The sequence below is a fragment of the Mya arenaria genome, chromosome 9 (assembly GCF_026914265.1).
Source record: "Mya arenaria isolate MELC-2E11 chromosome 9, ASM2691426v1".
NCBI lineage: Eukaryota > Metazoa > Mollusca > Bivalvia > Myida > Myidae > Mya > Mya arenaria.
In genome coordinates, this window is record NC_069130.1 from 11491646 (window position 1) to 11513924 (window position 22279).

Genomic DNA, 22279 nt, shown 5'->3' on the forward strand with positions numbered 1-22279 from the left:
TTTCTTTTAATGATTTTTTTTTATTAAAATGCTTTTAACGATCATGTTAGGCTATTCTTTAAGTTACTGTCTTTGCTTACTATCAGAAGATAAAATCATCATTCCGTGACTTTAATTTCTAAACATTATGAAAATAAGGAACGTTTTCAATATGTTTTCTCAGAAAAGTATTTCAATATTACATGTATTTCAAAGTTCCAATGTACATCAAAGTTAAAAACCAAACTTAATGTTTGTCTTCATTTGACCACATTAATTACTATTTGGACCACACTTATTAGTTCAGTTTGCAAGTATACACCACACTGAGTACAAAACTATTCAAGTTAGCCTGACCATCTATTTTAAAATATAATTCACTTCATATTCCAGTCTGCTAGGTGCCATGTTCCCCCTACCACGGGTGATATACGCTATCTCCAGCGATGGTCTCCTGTTTAAAGGACTTGCCACTGTCAGTGAGCGGTTTAAGACGCCGCTACTAGCTACATTATTGTCAGGATTATTTGCAGGTATGACCTTATCTATTCTTATTACAATGCCCTTATAAGTTTGTGTTCTACCTTTTTGTTTTCAGATATTTTTTAATGTCTTAAACAATGAATTCCTGCTTAATATTCTGAACCCTGTTCAATTTATAATCAGAGGCCATCTAATCATTAAGCGTAAAACAAAAATACTGTTAAGATCTAGAAGTTTGAATGCCTACTAGGCAAGTGTCAGATATCAGATGAAAGTTTTCAAATTCAAATAAAGCTAATGTATACTTGCAGTCAGTAAAACTCTTGTTCACTGGAAAACAAGACTACTGGGAGTTTAAACTAATTTATATGAACTCAAGAGTACAAAAAGAGAGATCATTCAATTTGCTATGATTTTGAATCATTTGTGGTAATATCGTATTACAGAATGTAAAATCTATTACAATTATCATGTATGCCCTAATATTTCAGGTTTGATGGCGATGCTGTTTGACTTGAAGGAACTTGTGGACATGATGTCAATTGGCACACTGCTGGCCTATACACTAGTAGCTGTGTCTGTTCTTATCCTAAGGTATGGAATTGTAGCACAATTTACTGAATTTTACTGTTGATAACTCGCTAGAATAGATGATATTGTAGGATGTATAGTACTTTAATATATGTAAAACTCTAGGACAAAAAATGCTCTAGGAAAGATAATAAGCTAGGATAGATAATATGCTAAGATATATTGTACTCTTAAGATATGTAATACTTTAGGACAGATAATGTTCTAGGATAGATGAAAGGATAATATAATAATTGATTGGCTAGGACGGATAATACTCTATGATATTTAGTACTATAGGATAGATAAACGGGTAGATAATAAGCAAGGCTATTTAATATACTAGAATATATATAGTACTATAGGATAGATAAACGGGTAGATAATAAGCAAGGCTATTTAGTATACTAGAATATATAGTACTCTAGGATAGATAAACGGGTAGATAATAAGCAAGGCTATTTAATATACTAGAATATATAGTACTCTAGGATAGATAAACGGGTAGATAATAAGCAAGGCTATTTAATATCAGGGTTGCCAGCGGACTTGAAAAGTCAGGGAAATTGGGTATTTTTTCAAGGTCAGGGAATTGTCAGGGAATTTTGAAATTTGGTCAGTGAAAAATGAAAATCCTGAAAAGTCAGGGAAAAGTCAGGGAAAAAATATTTCAAAGGTCGAAAAATATACGCATTGAAGGTCTTTCTTGGCTATGGCAGTCTTTAGGCATTTAATATTTGACTTTATCACTCTCACAGTTAAGCATTAAATTCAAATAACAGTAAACTGTGATATTAAGAAGCATTATATGTTAACTTAGTGATTATAATACCCATTATTTAGAACATCATTCAGCCTAAAGACTGAAAGGCTTTGCAACCCTTGCCTCCAGAGCTGACTAATACGTAATTTCTGTTGTATTGTAGGAATATAACACCAGAAAAGAGAATTTACCTGACATTATATTCTAATCTATAGATTATTATCCTTGTTTCAGGTGTTGCGGTTTCTTTATCTCATCTAATAAAGGGATTTGATGGCAGATAATATAATTAAATTACTCTGTTTCAGGCTCTTCCTTGTTAGCATGACAAATTAACAAATATGAGTTCAAAACAGACATCTTTCAATAATAACTGGCTTACGGACACAGAGTTTAAGTGTTGGGTAGGAAAAGACCCAAACAATGTGAATAAGGCCAGATGTGTTATTTGTGGTGGAGGGTCATTCTTCTTAGGAAACATGGGCAAGCAAGCCCTAAGAAGCCATGCAAAAGGAAAGAAGCATACTGAAAAACTTGCATTAGTAACAAGGATTAAGAAAGAAAATACAATGATGTCCCATCTTGTCAAGGTTGAAAGCACAACTTCAGCAGCAACATCAAGCTCAGAAGGGTCCAATCTAACAACTTCAACAAATGAGGAGATACTGGTACCAGAGGAAACAGTCCCACAAATGCTTGAAATTCCACCACCGCCAACAGAGCAGCCAATCACCAGTACAAGGCCAATATCCCAGTGGACTCTTAAAGAAGATACATTGAAAGCTGAAGTATTATGGGCTATGAAAACACTTACTTCCAAATATTCCACCAATTCCTGTCAAGGCAATAATGAGCTGTTCTGTGCTATGTTCCCAGATAGTGAGATTGCCAAACAATTCCAGTGCAGCAAAACTAAGTGTTCATATCTAATAAGTTATGGTCTAGCCCCATTCTACCATGACAAACTTGTCCAACAATTGCAGGAACCTGAACAGAGGTATGTTGTCTCATTTGATGAATCACTGAACAAAACTCTGCAACAGGAGCAAATGGATATGCTGGTTCGGATATGGGATTGCAACATTAATAAGGTGCAAACTAGGTACTTCAATTCCAAGTTTCTTGGCCACACAAGAGCATCGGACCTTGTAACTAACTTCAAAAGTGGAATACAAGCGTTGAGATACTCCAACCTACTGCAAATTTCAATGGATGGACCAGCTACTAACTGGAAATTCTTTGATGAGATTGTGAAGGATCGAAAAATAGAGGACCCAAATATGCCTGGTCTTCTGAACTTGGGTTCATGTGGACTTCATGTTGTCCATGGGAGTTTCAAGACTGGTACCTCTGCCACTGGTTGGGAACTTGACAGTTTGCTGCGATCACTTTGGTATGTGTTTGAAGATTCTCCAGCCAGAAGAGAAGATTATGAAAGTATTGGTGGAACAGGAGTGTTTCCATTACGTTTCTGTTCAACAAGATGGCTAGAAGACATTCCTGTAGCTGAGCGTGCCATTGAGATTTGGCCAGCAATCGTTAAATATGTACGAAAGATCTCAACAGGACTAAAGAGCAAAATTCCATCTATAAGCTCATTCCAAAGGCTTGTGAAACATGTTCAAGATCCCCTTACTATTGCGAAGTTGAAGTTCTTCATCAATGTGGCAGAAACCTTGCAACCATTCCTAAAGAGATTCCAAGGTGACAATCCACTGCTGCCATTGTTAGCAGAAGAATTGTACTCATTGCTGAAATTAGTTCTCGAAAGGTTTATAAAGCCAGAAGTCCTAAACAAAGCAAACACCAAAGCAAAATTAGCCAACATAGATGTGATGGCTGCTGAAAATGTGGTTCATCCAAAGTGTGTGGAATTAGGATTTGCCACAGTGCAGCATCTGAGAAAAGCAGAAAGAGAGAAAACAGTCAGCGATTTACAAGTTCTGACTTTCAGGAAGGAATGCACCCTGTTTCTCCAGAAATTGTGCATGAAGTTACTGGAACGATGCCCTCTGAAGTATTCGGTTGTGAGATATTTGGTATCTTTGAACCCCCAGCAAATGGCCAAACATCCTGAGTCATCAAAGGAAATGTTCAGCAAATTGCTTCAGTGCCTAATTGACAACAGAATAAGAGACGCCAAATATTGTGATATTGTTATGCAGCAGTACAGGAAATGGTTGGCCGACATTGAATGTGAGAAGAAGGAAGTGTATAAGTCTTACAGCATGGATAGCAATGAAGGCATTGACACACTATTCTACAAGGATATTGGTGGGAAGGCTGAATACCAAGAACTTTTCACAGTGGTGAAAGACATGCTTATTCTGTCCCATGGCCAGTCATCTGTTGAGAGGGGGTTCTCTGACAATAAGGAGCTATTGAAAGGGAACATGAATAAGCATACCCTTATTACGTACAGACAGGCTTATGATGGCCTCAAATCCCAGGACAAGCCACTCTCCGAGTGTGTCAGCAAGGAGTTACTTCAGAGCTGTAGGCATGCTTACCATAGGTACAGGACTCATGCACAGGAAACAAAGGTAGAGGATGAAAAGAAGCAGAAAGACAAAGAAAGGGAAGAAACTCAAAGGCAACTAGGATGATGCAAAGAAGAAAACGGCAAGTCTGAGGAAGATGGCAGATAAATTGGTTGTTGAAGCTGATGAACTGGCCAAACAAGCTGAAACCAAAAACAATCTGCAGTTACTGGTCAAATCTAATGCCCTGCGGGAAAAGTCCCATGGAAAGAGAAAGGAGATGGAGTGTGAAATTAAGACAGCTAAACATCTAGAGAAGAAACTGAAACAAATGTAATGTTACAGTCATGCCTCTCATTGTATTCTGTATTGGTCTAGCTATTTCTGTGCATGATCACTAGAAGGGCTTTTAATTACTAACAAAATCTAGTCAGTATACATGTATACCAAACTACCATATTGGCATATAACCTGCTTTGCTTTTTGCTTTGACACTAAGAAATTGTACAAGAGGATTTGTCTTGCAAACATGATGGAAACTGGTTAAATTATGCAATGCTATGTTTTTCACACTAACTTTTTTTCACACTTACTTACCATACTCATTCAAAGTCTTTAATTTTATAGTGATTATTTCATGATATGCCAAAATGAGCCCTATGTTCTTGTTTTCATGCTAATGTTTCACATGTTTCACTGACCAACAGTCACACTGTGTTTGAATAGAAATAGTTAAGAATAGTAGAACACTATGTTTGAATCATTACTTTGATGTATAATGTAAATGTTTTATATTTTGGAAAATAAATAGAAGTTTACATGCAAAAATATAATGGGAGGATTGGACGGCTATAGGGGAGGTCAGGAGGCCGTTTATGTGTTTGACGATTTTGGTCAGTGAAAAACATGAATTGGTCAGTGAAAAGTCAGGGAAAAGTCAGGGAATTTTATTTCACCAAAGTGCTGGCAACCCTGAATATACTAGAATACAAAGTACTTTAGGATAGATAATAGGCTAGATAGATGAAAGGCTAGATATGGAAAGTTGATGCAAAAGGATAGATAATTACAGTGGCATATTACTGCTGTAAGATAGTCTGTTAACGTTTTCAAATTGTTTTGTGTTAGCAACTTAATTTTTGTGATAATTTTCTAGCTATCTAGTCAATATTCACCAAACTTTTTCGTTAAGATGAATATAATAAGACTTAAAACAGGCCTGAAAATATCCAAAACTGCCACCTGCTACCTTTTTAAGCTGTACAACATTAATGGGTTAACTAGTTTGTGAATTCCACTTAATAAGTAACATAATAATTAATATATTAATCCTGTTTTTAAAACAAGCTTGACCTTTATTTCAGATACAAGGAACACAATATTGGGGAAGCAACACATTCCTACAGCGCATATACCAAAGTGTAAGACTCTTTTTAGCTGTTCTGTTTTCGAAGGATAGAAATCGAGATATTGCGTTTGCCTTGGTGGTGTTGTCTTACAAAAACTTGAATTGGCGATAACTCAAAACCCATTCAAGATATTCAAATGAAACTTGGTGGCGTCGTTGTAAAAAACTGGAACTTGACCTTAACACAAAAACCATTCCAGATTTTAAAATGAAACTTTGTGGCGTAGTTGTACAAAAATTGAACTTGGTCATACCTCAAAAACAATTCAAGATATTCAAATGGAACTTGGTGGCCTTGCCTTACAAAAACTTGAGCTTTGCCATAACTCAAAAACATTTAAAGTTTTCAAATGAAACTTGGTATGCACATTGCCAGATACAATATACACATGTATTGCAAAGTCTATAACTCTTGCTTTAATAATTATTGAGTTTCATCCTTTCACATAAGTCACTGTCCTTATTTTAGTATATTCTTTAATAGACATATGAAACAAAACTTTAGAATTTCCAAAATACAGATATTCATTGACTTCATTGAAAAAAAATACTTTAGTGTTAAAAACACTGGTACTTTTCTTTTAATTTGAAAGCTATAATACACCTCTTGTCACTTTATAAAAATGAATTAAAATTTTAACAGGTTTTTTTATTGCTTTAACATTATTTTGCAGGCCTCAGAATGACACAGAGGCTGATCTTGGTGGGGCAGAGTCTCACAGTGACAAGCAGCGATTGTTACAGATGGAGACGGAACAATCAATTCTCTCCACCTTGTTCAACTACAGAAACAAAGACCCATCCGCTCTCACTGAAAAGGTTGCAGCATACAATGTAACAATATTCTGTAAGTTAATTTTTATCCAGTGTGTATGAAATGTTTTTATTATATGCTTTCCGGTGGTTTATAAAGATTTATCAGTGAAATAAAATAAATATTCCACTGTTTTGAAACAGTGAAAATATCAAATTGATATGTTTCACTGTTTTGAAATTTCAGCCTGCTCTCAGTTCTATATCAAATGTCAGTGCGCACAGGGCTGGGACACAATTTCAACATCGTCATTTCCGAAATGATGTTATGTGCGCATACTATTTCCGCATGTTTCTAAAAAAGCGTATTTAAATGACTTTTAACTCCAATTTTAGGCATATAATAAAAAGAAGATTGTCTGTTTTAGTGTAAAATATCAATATATTTAACCTGGACCAGTCCTGGACAAATGGCGTTGCATTATTTATGTAGGAAGTGTGATATAATTCTCTATCCTTAGACATACCCATCTATTGGCCAATTAACGTCCAATCAAAACTCCCAAAATTTACTCTTACAATAAAGTGAAATCAACTACCATAGGTTTTTGAATGCGGTATCGGAGTACAATATTTTTTTGGCAATCTGAGCTCTTACTTTATACACAATGATGATCGTAAATGTTGATGATATATTCCCGATTTCAGGTTTTGTATGCATAGGGTTTTCTGTTTTCCTGAAGTACGAAGAAAACAATATCGGAGCTGGGAAGGTTTTTCCAGTTATTGTGACGGCTGTGTTTACTCTGATTTTACTTGTCCTGATAGTTTCCATAGGGTGCCAACCGCAGAATAAAGCCAAACTATCGTTCAAGGTATGTTGTCAAATTAGCATGTTTTTTGCAATATTGAAATAACTCCTTTTTTCTCATAGATAAAAAATCATTGGAAATATACAATATATCATTTTGTGAAACTGAACCAGACAGAAATATATACAGCATTACTTTTATTAGCTCAACTATTTGAAGAATAAGAAGGGCTATACTACTCACTCCGGCTGCAATCTCCGAGTAAAAGTTTTAGGGCAAGTTGACATTTTCACTTAACCTTCAATACCCGTCATTCAATTCACTTAATACTGGGTGATGTAGTGTTTATTGACCATGTTGTTAAGGACAACGTTCAATAACAAGTGCAGTATAAGTGAAAAGTGTTATAATTGATCTGCACACTTGTGGAATTACCCTCAAACATGGTGCAATACTTGTTGCATCAAAGTGTCTTTTCAAATTAAAAAAAATAAAATGATTGTACTATCGATAATCGGTCTTGAGTTGAACTGGTTATTGATAGTAAAATTGGAACCGATTCCCAACACTAGTGTTTGTAAACATATTCTTGATGTGATATCTTCATGTTCCATGGGTGCCAGTTTTACCAGGATTAGTGTATTTGTAAACATATTCTTGATGTTATATCTCCAGGTTCCATGGGTGCCAGTTTTACCAGGATTAGTGTATTTGTAAACATATTCTTGATGTTATATCTCCAGGTTCCATGGGTGCCAGTTTTACCAGGAATCAGCGTGTTTGTAAACATATTCTTGATGTTATATCTCCAGGTTCCATGGGTGCCAGTTTTACCAGGAATTAGCGTGTTTGTAAACATATTCTTGATGTTATATCTCCAGGTTCCATGGGTGCCAGTTTTACCAGGAATTAGCGTGTTTGTAAACATATTCTTGATGTTATATCTCCAGGTTCCATGGGTCCCAGTTTTACTAGGAATTAGCGTGTTTGTAAACATATTCTTGATGTTATATCTCCAGGTTCCATGGGTGCCAGTTTTACCAGGAATCAGCGTGTTTGTAAACATATTCTTGATGTTATATCTCCAGGTTCCATGGGTGCCAGTTTTACCAGGAATCAGCGTGTTTGTAAACATATTCTTGATGTTATATCTCCAGGTTCCATGGGTGCCAGTTTTACCAGGAATCAGCGTGTTTGTAAACATATTCTTGATGTTATATCTCCAGGTTCCATGGGTGCCAGTTTTACCAGGAATTAGCGTGTTTGTAAACATATTCTTGATGTTATATCTCCAGGTTCCATGGGTGCCAGGATTAGCGTATTTGTAAACATATTCTTGATGTTATATCTCCAGGTTCCATGGGTGCCAGTTTTACCAGGAATCAGCGTGTTTGTAAACATATTCTTGATGTGATATCTCCAGGTTCCATGGGTGCCAGTTTTACCAGGAATTAGCGTGTTTGTAAACATATTCTTGATGTTATATCTTCATGTTCCATGGGTGCCAGTTTTACCAGGATTAGCGTATTTGTAAACATATTCTTGATGTTATATCTCCAGGTTCCATGGGTGCCAGTTTTACCAGGAATCAGCGTGTTTGTAAACATATTCTTGATGTGATATCTCCAGGTTCCATGGGTGCCAGTTTTACCAGGAATTAGCGTGTTTGTAAACATATTCTTGATGTTATATCTCCAGGTTCCATGGGTGCCAGTTTTACCAGGAATTAGCGTGTTTGTAAACATATTCTTGATGCTATATCTCCAGGTTCCATGGGTCCCAGTTTTACTAGGAATTAGCGTGTTTGTAAACATATTCTTGATGTTATATCTCCAGGTTCCATGGGTGCCAGTTTTACCAGGAATTAGCGTGTTTGTAAACATATTCTTGATGTTATATCTTCATGTTCCATGGGTGCCAGTTTTACCAGGATTAGCGTATTTGTAAACATATTCTTGATGTTATATCTCCAGGTTCCATGGGTGCCAGTTTTACCAGGAATCAGCGTGTTTGTAAACATATTCTTGATGTTATATCTCCAGGTTCCATGGGTGCCAGTTTTACCAGGAATCAGTGTGTTTGTAAACATATTCTTGATGTTATATCTCCAGGTTCCATGGGTGCCAGTTTTACCAGGAATTAGCGTATTTGTAAACATATTCTTGATGTTATATCTCCAGGTTCCATGGGTGCCAGTTTTACCAGGAATCAGCGTGTTTGTAAACATATTCTTGATGTTATATCTCCAGGTTCCATGGGTGCCAGTTTTACCAGGAATCAGCGTGTTTGTAAACATATTCTTGATGTTACGTCTTCCCGAGGCTACATGGATTAGATTTGCCGTCTGGATGGTTTTAGGTAACCTATGTCAATATTATATGCATGTAAACTTCAAACAATCTGGCTGGTTTATTCATGAAACAACTTGAGTAAAATCTTGTCAGGAATTGATCAATTAGGTAATTATTTATATATAAATGAACAATTTTCAGCTTAACCATTTGAAAAATAAGGAGAGCTATGCTACTCACCCTGGCATTGGCATCATATCTTGGTTAGCATTTTTGCATGCAAGTTTCTATCAAGGCCATTTCTCAAAAAACATGTGATGTATTTGATGTATAAGGCTTCCCAGTCATCACACTTACTAAAAAAATTAAATAAGACAACTCTGGGTTGAATGTTTTGTAAATTATGGCCCTTGTTTGGCTTATAAATTCTGGTCAAAGTTTTGGGTCCAGTATATTAGTGTATACCTAAGTAACCACTTGATGTTTTGGATTTAAACTTTGTTCGAGTCATATAAATCATCAAGACAACTCTGGGTTGAATGTAATGTAAATTATGTCCCTTGTTTGTCTAAAACATTCTGATCAAAGTTTTTCGTGTAGTATATAAGTGCATACCTAAGTAACCACTTGATGTTTCGGAATAAAACTTTGTTCAAGTCTTACCAATCATCACACCTTCTTAAATAATCAAATAAGGCAACTGTGGGTTGAATGTTATGTAAATTATTGCCCTTGTCTGTCTTAAAAAAAGGTTTTCGTGTAGTCTAACCGTGCATATCTCTGTAATCACTTGATGTATTAAATAAATGCTTTGTGCAAGTCTTATCTGTCATCACACCTACTTAAATAATCAAATAAGACAAATCTTGGTGGAATGTAATGTAAATTATGTCCCTTGTTTGACTTAAAAAAGGGTTTTCGTGTAGTATTTAAGTGCATACATCAGTAATTACTTTATGTATTGGATTAATACTTCGTACAAGTCTTATCAAACATCACACCTACTAAAACAATCAAATTAGACAACTCTTGGTTGAATATAATGCAAATTATGTCCCTTGTTTGTCTTAAGTTTTGGGTGAAGGTTTTGTTATCTCACCAACCACTTAGTGTTTATGATTGAAACTTAAAACAACTCTTCACAGTCAACAGACCTTGTCATTAAACAAGATGAGTAACACTTGCATGATTTATTGCAAATTTATAATGGCCTGTGTTGGACTGAGAAATAATGGTTTAGAGTTTTGCGTGCAAGTACCATAAGGTCCAATTATCTCACCAATCACTCAATGTGTTTGATTAAAATTTGAAACAACTGTTCACAGTCAACAGACCTGCTTAATTCAGCAAGTTGTGTAACTCTAGGGTAAATTATGCCAAATTAAGTCCCTTGTTAGAAATTGTGCATGCAGTTTCCGTCAAGTCCATAGCTCAGCAGGTAATTTGTCTATTAAGAAACTTATGAGCTTTGGATGATTTGTGTCATACATGGTTATAAGGTGTTTTTTTTATCTCAATGACAGTGATAGTTGAGGGTGCTGTCTTAAGACAGCATTGGTTATTTACTGTGTTTACTGCATTCAAATTCAAAGATTTCCTGTAATTTTGTGACAATATTGAATAAATGTAAACAATATGATTTGTTATCATCAGAATATTGAAATCTTTGCTCATATTGTTTCATGGTTATACCAGCCAATACCTGTTACCTATCCTGTGCAGCTTAAGCCTGATAATTTGATAAAAATTCTGCCAGTCTGCAAATAAAATATTTCTGTATTTTTGTTTTTTGTCATAAAATATTTCTGTCATATCTTATTCTTAAATTGACTGATTAGACTAATTCTTGGTCGCAATTCAACTTTTTGATCTGCAGAATGTTTAAATTTCACAAGGTGTTGTTTTTGCAATATTTTTTATTTTGTCCAATATCCGTGAAGTTAAAATTTGGTGATGTCATTATTTGGTTACCAGAAAGCAGCATTAATTTCAAAATTTTGATAGGTTTTCAATCAGCAACCTGATTGATTTGTTAGAAAATGCAAATATTGAACCCTTGTGAAATTCAAACACGCTACAGTACTTCGTCTCAACATACTATTCTAATGCAAAATCTTGAAATGTTTATCTAAACTTGCAGGTTGAAAATTGAACTTTTTATCCTGAAACCCCCAGACCCATACACAGAATAGCCAGATTGTTCAGAACTATGTTAAATTTAACCACAAGGTTAACGACATCGTTGTTAATTTTTAAATGTAAAATATTTGATGACAGGTTCACATATTTAAATTGAAACAAATATGTCTGAAACAGTTGTCTCAAATCTTGTTATAAATATCTCAGATCACAAGTTTATCCATAAAGCGTTAAAAGCAGTATCAATTTAAAAGTGAACAACAATAAAGTTAACAACGTTGTTAATAAAAACAAAGTTCTGAACAATTGGCCCAATATCTATACCACACCCTTACACAGACACACAACCCTTCCTTTTCCACAGGCTTCTTAATATACTTCTGCTATGGAATATGGCACAGTGCCGAGTCCAGTTGCCATGACAACCTTGCCTTGGCAACACTGAAACCCAAACCCACGGCCGACGTTGACGAGTTGTTTGACGACGATGATTGGGATACAGAGACGGAGCTGGAAACCAAAGCATTTCTGGAACACGATTATAGATGACATTGGTCTATGTATATTGTAGGTTGAAGTTCATGGTAAAAATAAACATTTTTGAAAATTGTTTCCATTTATGATGATTTAAGCTGTTGGTTTGTAACGGCAACGCCCAGAAATAGGTTTTATTGTAAATATGACATAAGTGGAAAAAGACGACTTCATAGTAACAGCGTTATTGCAAACAAGATGGTGGCACACATTTCCAATGATAAAATTAAAACCATAGCCCTGTAGTCGGAAATTCAAAAATAAACCCTGTTTAGAAACACAAGGCAAGGACCAAGATGACAGTGAACTATGTCTGTTCAAAGTCAATGATACTTTTTAGGTTATTTACCATTCATGTTATATAATACTTATTAAACATGATAACTAAAAACTACAATTTTAAAGAACAAAAACAAAAAAAAACACAAGATTTATTTCTCCTTGTTGCAATTCTTATTTCATGATATGGAAGGAAAACTGTATTTAATCAATAACTATTTCTTATATTGTGATGGGAAAAAATAATCTTGAAATTTAATGTTACTACTGTTTCCGAATGAACTTAGCATTTCAAGTTTTTAGAGCATTGTATGATCATGGCTTTATCTCCTTTCTTTCAATGAAGTCCATTTCAAATCAAGTGCAACTTCTTTAGCCTGTCGATGGACCTTCGGCCGTAAAGGAGCCATCTGCAACTATCTTTGATTTCGCTTATACTTTGATGTATCACCATAAATTGAAACAAATGACTGAGTCATACATGCAAAGCATATAATTAGGTACAGTTTACAATGTTTTCAATTCAACTGACCATTTCAAAATGTAGCTTTAAATTATGCTCCATGAATGGCGCTTTGACAAACAAAACCCATTGAAGTGCTGAAACTAACTGTCAGAGCCGCTGTTGGGGCGGTACAAATTGACCATCTCTTTTGTGCAAAATGTTCGAAGTTCATATTCAAACAATAGTAAACATGTGCATTTAAAAACAAGGACAGGCGCTTGACATTCAAAGGAAAATAAATACTTGGTTTCAAATAACATTGTATCTTAACACTGCAGTGTGTTTTTTCTCCACTTTTAAGAGAATGGTGTTGGGGGCCCTTTGATAGGGGAAAAATAGAGTCATTTGGCACAAAGGGGAATAATACTCACATCATCAGATTTGTAAAAAGTTAGACTTATTTTCAAACCTTTTATTCATAACACTATGGTAATATTTTGGAATGGCACTGTATTGCTACAGTTGCTAATTATAAAGTGCTAAAAGCACCTCAAAAAAAGGTGGGAAAGAGGCTGAATTTCGCCCCAAAAAGGACAGGTATAAACACTGCACTGTTATGGCCAAAGGATCACTTTTCTTTACTGCTTTTGCTCAACAATTTCTAAATACTGGTCTTGGTATTTTGAATTAATATTTATGTGAATTGTCATGCTGTCGATGATAACTTTTTAACTTCCCTTTATCATGGCAATACTCAGAAAACAATTTAGACTCCTGGATTAGTGTTTAAAATTATATTTTGTCCAATTGGATGGTAGTATTTTTGATATTCACTATACATTTAATTTGGAAAACCAGCAGTCAGCCATTATAGTTTAATAACATCTGTTGATTTAAATTGAGGCTGGGCCAGTAGAAAAAATATTTCTAACACTTGTCGGGTTAGTTATGTCTAACATGTATTTATGAAATTAAAGTGACTGCATCAGGACTTATCATGTTTAAAGTGATTAATGGTAACCGTGGAAATAATTTAAAAAGCTGACACTTATGACAACAATCAGTAAACGATTAAAATTTCAAAATGTATATGTGTACCATTTAATAATTCATAGATATTTTAAAGTCTAAAAGTGTTGTTATACAATCTATAAATGTCATAACAGTTGAAGGTTTAGTTCAAAACCTTAATGCTGCACTCTCACAGATTGACCGTTTTAGCAAAAAAAATAATCATATTTTGTCTTGGAATAAATCAATCTTTAAGTAAATATATGGAAACCAGTGATATAATACTGGTGACAAAATATCAGTTATTAATATTTTATGTTCAAAAATTAAAGTTTTGTGGCTAAAACTGTTTCATATGCTTTAATAAAAATGAGTTTTTCAGCATAAAACATTAATTTTCAAACGTAAATTTTGAAAAATATGCAATCTGATTGATCCTTTGTCAGCAGTCTTAAATCACTGATTCTCAGACATTTACGCAAAAATTGGCTTATTTTTAGACAAAAAAAGATGTCAAAATTGTCCGTTTGTGAGAGTGCAGCTTTAACTGCTTCTAAGATAAACAAAAAGTAACTTAACATTTTATTACAGGGTTTCTGATCTATTTTGCCTACGGTATGTGGCACAGCGTTGAGGGCATGCCACGTCATGTGTCTGACGCCCCGGTCATCTGGGAGAATGGAACAGCGCAGGTCGTTGGTGACCAATTAGATGACAGCATAGAGGTCAAACATGGCCATGTGATGGCAGGGAACCATGAGATATCAGATAATCGCAGGGCCAAATTTGGAGGGGATCAGAAAGGGGATGAAACAACTGCCCTGCTAAGGGGCCAGAAATAAGAGTGTGATATTGAAAGAAAACTGTTTAAAATGACCTTACGCCAAATACAGCCAAAATTATTAAGACCCAATAATTTTATAAAAAAAAAGTTATTATTCAGTCCATTATGGATTTTTGTAATAGTTAGATTTGATGAAGTAACATTTTAATGATTAAGAATGGGCGGAGTGAGCATAGCGAACGAGCCCTTCTTGATCGTTAAAATATTATTTCAGGTCATCTAACTGTCTTAGAATACTACCTCATTGGCTGACGCATTGTCAATGTAAGATATGCACAGGAAGTGTGTATCGAATGAGTAGCAATAGGCGAACCTTTAAACACTTTTAATGATTAAGCCTAGTACCGGTACTTCATGATTGCCTTTCTGCAATTTTATTGGCTAAAAATATAGATTGTATTCTAACACTTGTTAGATATGGTAAATTGAAATTGTTTACTAGATATAATAAATGATAAGCTATAAATTAATGATCTGGCGATTTGGTGTTATGGTTGAATAGGCATAATACTCAGAATTGTTTAAATCTGTATTTATACATTCCGGTGAGTGGTGTATTATTGTACATTGTATATTCATTTAAAATGCAATTCCTGTTGGCTTTGTTCACCAATGTGTTTGATTTTATTATATACACATCATAAATCTGCAAGTCATAAATATAACAAAATACACTTGTCCATATTCCACTAAATGCATTAAAGCTGCACTCTCACAGATTGAACATTTTGACAAATTATTTATTTTTTGTCTTGGAACAAGCCAATTTTTGCGAAAATCCATGGAAACTGGTTATAAAAGACAGCTGACAAAAAAATCAGATCGCACTTTGATATTTAAGTTAAAAAAAAATGTTTTATGCATTTCTCTTAAACCGTTAGTAACATTAGTAACGGTTTAAGCCATAAAACATTAATTTTCGAACTGAAATATAAAAATCTACAATCTGACTTTTTGTCAGTAATCTTATATCATTGGTTTGCAGATATTTACGCAAAAAAATGCTAGTTCCAAGACAAAAAATAAAAAAAGTTGTTAAAATGGTCAATCTGTGAGAGTGCAGCTTTAATGCTGTATCTGTATCCGCTGACGATACATCAAAACATGTGTTATTGTGTGATGTTTAAATGATGTAGAAAACAAAATTGTGCTTAATTTAAATTCCATTTATTGTTTATAACTGATCCTTTAACCAATAAAATGTATATAATAATAGGGTGATTAGTACTGTTTTTTTATCGAGGAGGTTGTAAGCAGCAAGCGCCTCATTTAATAATAATCTGTCAAAATCCACAACAACTTGAATACAACCACATGCTTGAAAAAACACCTCTAAAAACTAAATAACCCTGTTATATTTCAAGATCAGAACACAACAATCGTATGTTAACTGTTGATTTAGCTTGTTAAATTTTTTAAAGAAATATCTCTTCTTTTTTGTCATTTTACAGTTCATTTAAAAACCCCACTTTATTCTTAGTTAATAATGAAGTTGAAATTATTAGTTAGTAGCTATGGTTGAACGAGTTATTCATAAAATGATATTGATGATTTGTTGTCATATTTTAAAATATACCACCAATAATGCTTTCTATATTAATTTCTGTGATATTCATTTAATTGTTATTACTAGTATATTTTATTAACAGGCTTTTTGCTTAAAACAGTTACAATATGGGCTTGTCTCTATTGTTTTCAGCGTAATTTTCATGTTAGAAATAATACTTTTTTTGATGTTCTACAAATAGTCCTTTGTTAAGTTTAACACTTGCTGGGTAAATATATATAATATATATAACTAACTGTCAATGTTTGAGTTATTTCAAGAGGTGATTTTGTTTAAACTAAATGTAACTTGGATAGACATTGTATTCAAAAGAAGGTTGCTGTATTGTGTACTCAAAACGCAAGGTGCTTCACGTGAAGCAGGGCCCATAACTCTAGCTTTAATAATTGCCAGGATATGCCTTTTGTTCAACTGATTCTTTTTACAATAGACGTTTTGAGCTAACTCAAACACAAAACGTGAACTATATGTTTGTTACCTATTACTCATACATTCATGCTCTGGATTGAAAATGACCACAAGTGCCATGCCAGTAGAGCATAGGCTCTCATGGGCCTCTTGTTCTATCTATTAAATGCATAAAAATTATATGAAATGACATGTAATTGTAGTCCTTCACAAAAGCATGCCAACTTTTATGATAACATGACATCATTTTGAAAATAATATCACTGTATTTATGTCACAGCCCTGTGGGTGCTAGGGCTTGATTTGAACATGCTTAAATTTCCTAACAGTAAATATATCAAAGTGATATTTTCACTGTTTGAAACAATAAAATATCATTTTTTATTAAAAATCTCTACAAACTACCAGAAAGCCTATAACAATCATGATATAGACACATTCAAAATAGTGCAGTAGTCACTTTTACAATCACAGTTTGAAATTACATTATTATTATTTACTGTTTTGTGAAAATGATATTTATTGCTATTGTTTGTTTGGTCACGGTAACACATGAATTATATTTATCATGTTTCATTTTATACTGGTAAGTGCTTATTCTTTTCTTTATTGATGATTTTAGTCTCTGTCTTTCACACCCACTTTACAATCAATCAATTAATCAATCAATCAATCAGTCAATCAATCAGTCAATCAATCCACCTTAAATTATACACCCATTTAACAATCAATTAATCAATCAATCAATCCACCTTAAATTATACATCCATTTAACAATCAATCAATTAATCAACCAATCAATCAATCCACCTTAAATTAACCACCCATTTAAAAATCAACCAATCAATCAATCCACCTAAAATTAACCACCCATTTAAAAATCAATCAATAAATCCACCTTTGATTACCCACACCTTACTTTTTCTTATTCCTCTCTAAAAAAAAATGTTCTTGTTGAAAACAATGTCGAAAAAGGCACTTGATATAAGTGTTTTGCTTTCATTTAAGTCGCATTTTGTATATCAGTGACTATAATTAAAATGCACATGCTTATAGCACATACATGTTAACTGCTGATATTTTATTCATCATTTGTGGCAGTATTCGTCTGTGAAGTAGAAAACATTGTTTTATAATTATATAGTTAAATACATGAATAAAAGGTCTCCAAGATGGTTTACACTCCTTGTCCAGTAAACCTGGAATATGTTCAGTAATATAACAATATGAAAGGGCATTAACTTGTATTTGCCTTTAAGAGCTGAATGAAAATGCTGAAAACTTTTTTGAGACAACTTTTTACCCCATTTTTAGGTTAATGCTTTTGCAAGTAGTTCATCCAATCAAATGATTATGACCATAACCATCTGACTTTAACTGCCGCCTACAGTATTAATTGGAGCAATATGCTTACATGACGACGTTCACCATTCTAAACCATTTAACATGAGCTTTATAATTATTTTGCACAATTTTTATGGAGAATATATGCATTTAACAGCGATAAAACTTCAAGATTGTTTGTTGAAATCTTATTAATTCATGACTATAGATTATATGTTCTTACTGTAACAAAACATGTAGGTTAATGAGACACAGTACGTTCTAGCAGTCTTTAAGCTTTATCGTGGTCTACATTGTGTAAACTACCCACTAACTAGACCAGCCACTGTTTATATATACCACTTCACCAGATTAAGATCAGTAAAGGCTGATTTCTGATCTACTGAGATAAAGTGTATTGGAAAACTTGAGAAATATTGCCTTCTCATGGGACAAAATATAATGTTGACCACTCAAGACAATTACCCCTTTGTTACCAGGACTTGAACAGTGTCATGCATTAGTGGTATTATATTTTATATATTCAAGGCCCTCATAGTTGATTTATTCAAATATCATTTTGACTTTTATACAAGTTTATTAACAGATATATTTAATTAGACCTTCACAAAGTAGTATGCCCCAATTTTTATAATGAAACATCTAACTTTGAAAAGTTATGTAAACACTGTTTTCATTGTAGAAGAGAAAAATATCACACAGGGATAGTTGCCTTTAAACTTGGTGCTGACGTTAAGTAAAACACTGTTATGATATATGATTGTTACTGTTTGTTAATTTATTACAGAGGTTTACATATATCAGATAATTTATTGTTTTTGTTATTGAACATCATGCATCTCTGGTTTGTTAAAGATGATATATATACATTGTATTTGCCAATAAATGATGAAATGCTCATGAATTATTTTCTTTATTTGATGTGTGTATTTGGACGTATTTGAGTACATTAACGTTATGTTGAACTTATTTGGCACACCTACTCCTCACCTTTCGACTTGGTCTTTCCCGTTCAAGGGATATTCAGTGGATAGTTTGATGCATCTACTCGTGGAATTGTCTGAACAAGTGATTTGTTTTTCCTTACAATAAAGAAGGGGAGATCCAATTACATGTTGTACAGGGCACAATTTAGGGACAAGATTTGTCTTATGTGCAAAAATGGAGGGAAATTAGATAAAAATTATGTAAAAGCTGCACTCTCGCATATTTACCGTTTTTCCAACACGAAGTGCTCAAGGTGAGCTATTGTGATTGACCTGTCTCCATCGTAGTCGTCCGTCGTCAACAATTTGACTGTTAACACTCGAGAGGTCACAATTTTGCCACAATCTTAATGAAACTTGGTCAGAATGTTACCCTCAATAAAATCTTGGACGAGTTCGATATTGGGTCATCTGGGGTTAAAAACTAGGTCACGAGGTCAAATTAAAGGAAAAGCTTGTTAACACTATAGAGGTCACATTTACGACTGTATCTTCAGGAAACTTGGTCAGAATGTTAATATTAATGATCTCTAGGTCAAGTTCGAATCTGGGTTATGTGCGGTCAAAAACTAGGTCACCAGGTCAAATAATAGGAAAAGTATGTTAACACTAGAGGCCACATTTGTGACCATATGTTCATGGAACTTGATCAGAATGTTATTCTTGATGATCTTTAGGTAGAGTTTGAAACAGGGTAATCAGAGGTCAAAAACCAGGCCACTAGGTCAAATCATAGAAAACTGTGAACACTGTAGAGGTTACATTCTCTCTTTGATCATCATGAAACTATGTCAGAATGTTTGTGTTTATAAAGTTTTATGTTAAGTTTGAAACTGGGTAACCTGAGTTCAATAACTAGGTCACGAAGTCAAATCATAAAAAACATTGTTAAAACACTGTTGATGCCATATGTTCTACTTTATCTATATGAAACCTGGTCAGAATGTACTCAATACGGCAATTGAAAGGTTTGCAACTTGGTCATCCGTGATATTAAAAAAATCATCCGTGATATTACAAAAAAATGTCACTAGGAAGGATCTAAGTAATATATTTTTTAATTCCAGCAGGTATAATTGTTAGATTAAAGTTGATAACTCTTATATTCTACAAGATATGCCCCGGACAAAACTTTAAGCATGAAAAATAACAAAGGGCAATAACTCTAAAAATATGGAAGCAAGAGTAACAGTTCTTGTGCACTGCACTTGCCCTCAATTAGATCTATCTACATATGAAATTTCAAGTTGATACCACTAATAGTTTAGGAGATATACCCCGGACAAGCGAAAATGGGACGCGGGCGCCGCCGCCGACAAAAGTAACCCCTATATGTCGTCTTTTCAGGCGACTCAATAACAAAATAATTAGCTTATTAAAGAATGGCACTAAATTCTTTTTTCCGTTTTCTAAAATCAGGGGGCTAGTTTTCGACTCATGGCCGAGGTAACAGTTTTTAGGCTGTAGGACACTTGACCTGCAGACGTTCATAACCATGCATACATTAATTGGAATATCCTATCAGCAGATCAAAAAAGCATTCTAAAAATTTGACAGTTTTTAAGAAAATGTTAATTTAAAGCTGCACTCTCACAGATTGTCGTTCTGACAACTTTTTTATTCTTTGTCTTGGAACGAGCCAATGTTTGCGAAAGCCCATTGAAACCAGTTGTATAAGACTGCTGACAAAAAATAAGATCGTAGATTTTTATATTTAAGTAAAAAAAATGATGTTTTATGCATTTTTTTAAACGGTTAGTTTTAGGCCATAAAACATTAATTTTCGAATGAAAATATGAAAATCTGTGATTTGATTTTTTGTCAGCAATCGTATATCATTGGTTTGCAGATATTTACGCTAAAATTTGCTCGTTCCAAGACAAAAAATAAAAAAAAAGTTGTAAAAATTGGTAAATCTGTGAGAGTGCAGCTTTAAAGAGCTCTTATTTGAACTTCTAAGGATGTTTTATCAGTGTAACAAAGAGCTTTTTGTTTTCGTATTTCACACAAATTGATGTCTGTCCCTTTAAAACACAAATGAGTCCCTTAAAAACAAGCTTTTGCAGGATTGTCTTACTTAATTACCGTAATTAAATGCAAATTACCGTTTATCAGATAAGACAATACAGAAAGAAATGCAGACTTGACTTACTGCATCATGCTTATTAAGAGAATATATCCTTAATTATTATTCAAATATTACATAATTTGCATAAATCACCATTCAAATGTGATTCACATTTATGCCCAAGGCTTATAGTTAGTCAAATAGATAAATATTCACTTAAGGCTAAAAACAACAGATGCAAATACTTTGAACAGACTTTAGACTTCTCTAAAATATCACATATCACATCTGAATCTGATGCACTGTGTATAGTGTCATCAATATATGTGGAAATGTCAGGAAAATCAATTCTCAGCAAAGAACTGAGTCATAATTCTGTCTCTGAGTTTGTGGCATAATGTGTCTCTTGAGCATTAAGACATCTAGTTTTGGAAATCTTAGGACTATTATAAATACATAAAGAGGGATGCTTTAAAAAAAAAATATTTATTTATTTATTTATTTATTTATTTTTTCTATTTATTTTTTTTTTTTTTTTTTTTTTGGGGGGGGGGGGGTCTCTGGGGCCATTAGATCTGCGGAATTCAGTGAATCCGCGGACAAATCACATCCCTGAAAAAGGGCTACAAAAGAGGAACAGGGTGCTTTGAAAGAAAAAAGTACATGTTGAACCAGGCTTTAATGAACTTCGTTAAACATAATGAATTTCACAGAATATGATAGAATTTGTGTTTTACTTTAGTTGAAGTAAAAAAAGGTTTCAACTGCGAATTTCAATCAAAACATAAAAAGTATTTGACAGTCTGAAACTAAGCATTTCATTTTATAATGGCCAAAGAGCCTCCAAGAGGGCACTTCCAAAATTCATTAGCTACAGCCCAATGTTTCTCTTCCCACATTTTTAAGGTGAAGGTAGGAAGGTAGGGGTTTTTTTTCTTTCCTCTTTCCTTCCCTTTGGAAAAATGTGTCTTTAAATTAGGAAAGAATAGGCTTTTTCAACTCAAGAACTGATCAATGTTATAAAATGATTTCTGAGAGGACTTGACAGCACATAAAACAATTGAGTAGAATAAATACTGAAAAAATAGGCATATGCAGCATGCTTATATCACATT

General features: G+C 33.8%; 1 protein-coding gene across 6 annotated transcripts in view; it reads left to right on the forward strand.

Annotated features, from left to right (window-relative positions):
* The window catches only part of LOC128245472 (high affinity cationic amino acid transporter 1-like), a 45820-nt gene extending 26812 nt beyond the window's left edge, over positions 1-19008 (forward strand). For 4 of the 6 annotated variants that reach the window (XM_052963647.1, XM_052963649.1, XM_052963646.1 and 1 more), the window contains exons 9-15: positions 373-512; positions 954-1056; positions 5640-5696; positions 6358-6530; positions 7145-7311; positions 9498-9606; positions 14539-19008. In XM_052963647.1, the coding sequence (XP_052819607.1) occupies positions 373-512; positions 954-1056; positions 5640-5696; positions 6358-6530; positions 7145-7311; positions 9498-9606; positions 14539-14789 (1000 nt within the window). In that variant the 3' untranslated portion in view covers positions 14790-19008. Of the gene's footprint in view, positions 1-372; positions 513-953; positions 1057-5639; positions 5697-6357; positions 6531-7144; positions 7312-9497; positions 9607-12042; positions 12263-14538 lie in introns of all 6 variants that reach the window. The other 2 variants (XM_052963650.1, XM_052963651.1) reach the window with 2 other exon arrangements.
* The last annotated feature ends 3271 nt before the right edge of the window (positions 19009-22279 follow it).